Consider the following 5,835-nt stretch of genomic DNA (forward strand, 5'->3'; position numbering starts at 1 on the left):
CAAAATTGATCTTGAAGATCTGACGAGCTTGAAGATGAACTCGAGTTAGGGTTTTCAAACCCAAAAGTTGAGCTTGAAGATGAACCTGAATCTGTAATATATATTATTTGTATTAATACCCCATAAACAATTTCATGTTCGATTTTTGAAGATCTTGGTTCGTGTTCTGATCTAACATACACACACTTCAAAAATCGTTTTTAGAGTTAGAACTTGTGATGTGTGTTCTTGAGTTTGAATAGAAGAAGATGAAGATGAAGAATTGATTTCCGGGTTTGAGTTCTTGACTTTGAAAATCGAACACCCACATATGTTTATGTTCAAATTTTGTTTAGATCTAACAAAGAGACATAAGGAGAGAACAAACCCGAGTTCTTGAGTTCGTCGGAAAAATCATGTTCACAGGAGAATATGACCAGAGCTTTGCCGGAGTAGTCAGATATGTCGGAAACTGGGTAAACCTACTGTTTTAGGTTATAATGATCTTTTTTAAACGGTTCAACAAGTTCAATGGGAAAATATGAAAAAAAAAAATTTGGCGACGAAATTTATACAAAACTAATAATATCTTAACATTTAAGTCATTATCCCTCCCAAAAATCAAAAACACTAATCAGCGTGTTCCGAGGACCGAACTCGTTTCTCCGACTCACCACTGCTAACACAAGCCAAAGTCCGGTGGCAACAATGGTGGAGAGATTCTTCTCCATCAACTTCCCCGATTCACCCGACAATGAAATGATGCTGCTCACTGGCCCTCCCTCTTCGTAAGTTCTCCCTGTTACTCCCTTATACACAACATACTTTCTCTCGCACCGATTGAAATCGACTAAAACATTGTCCTTGATGCTATTACAGAGGGAAGACATCGCTGCTTTTTCAATTTGCATTCAATTCCATCGTTAACACCGATGATAAATCAGCCGTTTTCATGTGTAGTAGACGCAAATTAAGTACAAAGCCCCCTTTTCTCTCTCAGGTAGATTTTTCCTTTCATCGTGTTTACAATTACTCATATGTTAATAGCTCTTGGTCTTCAAATCTCATCAAATGTTATGGTTATGGATGTTAATGTTCCTTCTACAGGGAATTGATCCATCTTCTGATGTATTTGATCGCATTCAAATGAAGTAAACTTCGAAACCCTAATATCCTGCTTCTTTTTTCATCTAAATTTACATTTTGATCTGATTTCTAGGTATGTAGAGGATGAAGAAGGGATCAACAAATTCTTTGCTGCATTTCACATGCATGATACGTTTCCTGTTTTGGTTATAATTGATGATTTTGGAGAATTTTTTGATGAAAAGTAATCTTGATATACATCCTCAAAGACGATCTTTATATTATCAAATGCAATTTTTTTCCCTAAAATGTTAGAGTTTAATCCATTACAAACCACTTCTAATTGACATATTTATATTATGTAATGAAGAAATTGTCAACAAAGATACAATAGTCCTCGTGGAAAAGAATTAGCAATAGCCCGAACTTTAGCTTTGTGTTGCAACGCAATCAATCATGCCAAGTAAGCAAAAATGTTTTTCTCTATTACTCCAGAGTAGAGATGAACAACCAGACCGGACCTATCTAGGCCCGATCTGGTTACCAAACTAGGTTTTTTTAAGCCAGTTTGGTTACCAGACCAGACTTTTTAAACCTGGTCTGTTTTCATCTCTACAACAGATTGTAGAGGTTTTCACCTGATTTTGAACACAGTGAAAAAGGACCGTGTATGCTTTTGGTAGCCGATACTCACCATGGTGAGACCCCAAGATTGCTCCACATTTACAAGGGATGGCTCAACTCTATTTTCACCATCAAAGGTTTGGTTACGATAAATGTATATTTTTTAATTTTTATTAATAAGAATTAACATAAAATACATTGTTATTTTTTGATTTGTGTGTGGTTGGTAGGTGATGGAATTGGATCATTTATTCTGAAGAACAATAGCAGCTTAACAAAGAGTGCTAAGTATTCCATTGCACTTCAGTATTTAGTTTTGGAAGAAATCTATGAAACTGAAGAACAAAAAAAATACCATCTCTAGATTTGAATCTTTTATAGATAAAGTTTTCGTTAATTGGTTCATGGATTTGTATTTGTGTTTGTTTAGGACTAGATCTATTTTTGTTGGTAAGTAAGGGTAGTATGGTCAATTTCTCCCCCATCCAAATTTTTTGACTTGATGTTAATTTTGTAAATATATAGAAAACACAAAGACCTTTCGGTCATTTTGACCCCATATATAGATATTTTCTAGTAAAGATAACTTTTTCATTTTTATATAATAAAAAAAAATTGTCATAGTGTAAAAAAATTCTTATGTATTTGCAAGATGTATGTATCCTTCGTTAAATGATGTTCAATCACCTAAATTGTGTTATACTCTTAACATCTTTGGTAATTTGGTTACAAATAATATTATTTCTTCAAATGTTTATACATTTTTGAATGTTTATATTTATAAACTTCTTCCAGTAATATGTCATAAAGTTCTCCCTTTCATGAGAAAACCTGTGTAATGTTTGGTGTAAATAGCGTTTCTTTTTTGCCAATAAATTACTTCATTTTCTAACAAAATGAATATATTTTTTGAACTTTGGAATTTTAATAACAATCTTTATATTTATTAGTTTTTTTACGACATTTCACTACAAGTAACAAATATTTATTTGAAATAACTAAGTTTTTGAGATAAAAATTAAATTTAACATCCTCTCTAATAATCCTTTCTAATAAATAAATATTTTTTTGCCACTTGTCAATCTTTTATGAGTTTTGATACTTGTCATTTTGTAGTATTTTTAGAAATAAATAATACCTACATGTTATTTTATAGATTTTTTTTTTCAAATTTTAAAATTAAAATGACATATAATACTTATATTTATATATGTAAAGTATTTATTGTAATAAACTAGGTGTGAGACCCGTGTATTACACATGTTGATTTAAAAAAAAATTAAACATTAAATTGTAAACATAAAATATTTTTTAATGTGAAATTTTAAAATAAAAAAGGAAGAAATGTATTTATTGCAATTTAATATCATATATATGATATTTAATATTTTACATATATAGTATATGACTTTAATTTTAAAAATTGAAACAAACCAAGAATTGACAAGTGGATAATATTTATTTCAAAAATACCACAAAATGACAAGTGTCAAAACTAATGAGAGATTGACATATGGCAAAAAAACATTTATTTATTAAGGAAGATGTGACAGTAAATTGCAATAAATATGTTTCTCTTTCCTTATTATTTCGAAATTTTATTTTAAAAAATATTTAATGTTACACTTTAATATTTAATATTAATACATGAATTTAACACCTACTTAATATAACAATATAAAGCTTTATAATATAACATCATAATTAACAAATAATACATATTGAAAGTCAATATAAAACTAGCAAACTAGAAATACATAAATTGTAAAAAAATTAAAATTAACTCATAGTATAACATCATATTATTTCGTATAATATTCAAAACCAATTCATAAATTTTTACAAAAGCACTATCTCTGTCAGCATTGCAAATGATTCAGTAGCTATGCGTCGAATCGACAATGCATTCGTAGCCTTGTCTTGTTTCCGATCACCATCCTTACAACCTGTACCCCGAAACATCATCACAACGAAGACCTTACTTCAATTGCACACCTTAGGTTCAGATTCTGATCATTTCGATATCACACAACTAATTTTACCTAATCCAACCAGCGAAATCTCATTGGGGATCGCTCATGCTACTGTAATCAAGAACGCTGCTATCAGTCACTTGCAAGTTAGTAACTATCTATTGAGCTTGTACGTAAAGTTCACTAATTTAACACTTGCCCACCAACTGTTCGATGAAATTCCTCAAAGAGATGTGCGATCATGGACTATCCTTATTTCCGGGTTTTCACGAACTGGATCACACAACCTGGCCTTAGGTTTATTTACCCAGATGCAAAAGGAACGTATTACCCCAAATCAGTTCACATTTTCGAGTGTTTTGAAGTGTTGTGGAAGTGCAAAGGAGCTTAACATGGGTAAAACGATTCTTGGATGGATATTGAGAAAAGGGGTTTTTTTAGACACGACATTACAGAATTCCATACTTGATTTCTATGTGAAATGTCAGGCTTTTGATTATGCCACAAAGTTTTTTGAGTTGATGACTGATAAAGATACAGTCTCATGGAATATAATGATCAGTGCACTTTTGAAGAACAAAGATATAAAAAAAGCTGAGGATTTATTCTTTCAATTACCCAATAAAGATCCAGCAAGTTGGAATACTATCATAGATGGAAATTTGCAAAATGGGTATGAACAAAGGGCACTCCAACTTCTTTACCAAATGGTGACAAATGGTACATCTTTTACACATTTTACTTTCTCAATAGCTTTAATATTATCATCTTCTTTAAATCATATCAATTTAGGACAACAGATTCATGGTAAACTTCTAAGAGTTGGAATCCATGATTCCTTCATCAAGAATTCACTTCTTGACATGTACTCCAAATGTGGCGAAATGGAAAAAGCAATGATCATTTTCAAAACTTCAGATGTTGACTTTGTGTCTCTAAGTTCAATAGTTAGTGGTTACATTCAAAATGGTAAGATAGAAGATGGTTTAAAAGTTTTCAGCTTTATGGTTCATGAACATGGCGAAATTGACAAATTTACCCTTGCGAGTGTTCTTTCTGGTTGTTCTGATTCCGGGCTTTTGGATCTTGGTCAACTTATTCATACATATGTATTGAAAACGGGACATGAAGATGTGTATTTAAGTTCATCAATGATAGACATGTATGCCAAATGTGGAAAGTTACAATGTTCTTTGTTAGTTTTTCAAGAATCCAAGATTAGAAATGTTGTGTTATGGACTTCAATAATATCGAGTTTTGCATCACATGGTGAAGGAAAGGAGACTATTCGTCTTTTTGAGATGATGAGAAATGAAGGGGTTGCACCCAATGAGATAACTTTTTTAGGGGTTTTAACTTCTTGTAGTTATCAAGGGTTAATTAAAGAAGGGTGTGATTATTTCATGTTAATGAAAGATTTTTATGGCATTAAGCCTCAAGTCGAGCATTACACTTGTATGGTGGATCTTTTGGGAAGAGGTGGTAGGTTGAATGAGGTAAAGGGTTTTCTTTTTGAGAATAAAATTTCGCATTTGAGTGTTGTTTGGAAAGTGTTTTTATTTTATTGTAATTTATATAAAGATTTGGAAATGGCGAAATGGGCTTGTGAAAAGTTATGTGAAGTTGAGCCATTAGAGAGTGGAGGTTATGTTTTGATGTCGAATAAGTGTGCGGATGATTGTAGGTGGGAGGAAGTTGCTAGGATAAAGGGTTTGATGCAAGAAAAGGGAATAAAAAAGAAACCCGGCCAATCTTGGATCCGGTGAAAATTGAGCTCGTACTGTCCTAAAAACATTTTGTAAGATGTAAATCAGGTATACAGTGGTCTCTCTACTGTCTACCAGGTAACTGATATAAGAGCCCATATAGGCCAATGCTTACATGGGCTCAATCCACAATGTACTTAAAACCATGAAATTGTTTTTATATAAAACGTTATCTTTTTTAGAAAGTGGGTTATACTGATCTAAGAAAATCGTGTGGGATATAAAGAATGTTATAGGTGGTGACTTAAGAGTGTAGAAGAGCCCATCCAAATTGGAATTAGAACTCTTATATTGCACCTCCAAAGACTTGAAACCTTAGATTAATTTTTGTGAAGATACAAATCTCTAAGTTTGATATAATTTCTAAGTTCATTGTTACAAAAAAAAAAAAAGATAGGTGTTGCAAG

At 31.8% G+C, this 5,835-nt stretch overlaps 2 protein-coding genes across 2 annotated transcripts; both read left to right on the plus strand.

Annotated features, from left to right (window-relative positions):
• Nucleotides 1-600: 600 nt before the first annotated feature.
• On the plus strand, nucleotides 601-2,248 carry LOC145086201 (tRNA dimethylallyltransferase). The gene is made up of 7 exons (XM_079023948.1): nucleotides 601-767; nucleotides 859-979; nucleotides 1,087-1,130; nucleotides 1,199-1,309; nucleotides 1,436-1,528; nucleotides 1,720-1,826; nucleotides 1,920-2,248. The coding sequence occupies exons 1-7, from the start codon at nucleotides 688-690 to the stop codon at nucleotides 2,051-2,053; spliced, it is 690 nt and encodes a 229-aa protein (XP_078880074.1). The 5' UTR covers nucleotides 601-687; the 3' UTR covers nucleotides 2,054-2,248.
• Nucleotides 2,249-3,499: 1,251 nt separating this feature from the next.
• LOC145086202 (putative pentatricopeptide repeat-containing protein At3g15130) lies at nucleotides 3,500-5,613 on the plus strand. Its single transcript, XM_079023949.1, has one exon. It carries the CDS (start codon nucleotides 3,575-3,577, stop codon nucleotides 5,426-5,428), a length of 1,854 nt encoding a protein of 617 aa, XP_078880075.1. The 5' UTR covers nucleotides 3,500-3,574; the 3' UTR covers nucleotides 5,429-5,613.
• The last annotated feature ends 222 nt before the right edge of the window (nucleotides 5,614-5,835 follow it).

The sequence above is a fragment of the Lactuca serriola genome, chromosome 2 (assembly GCF_051521515.1).
Source record: "Lactuca serriola cultivar US96UC23 chromosome 2, Lser_US96UC23_V15, whole genome shotgun sequence".
In the NCBI taxonomy this organism is placed as follows: domain Eukaryota; kingdom Viridiplantae; phylum Streptophyta; class Magnoliopsida; order Asterales; family Asteraceae; genus Lactuca; species Lactuca serriola.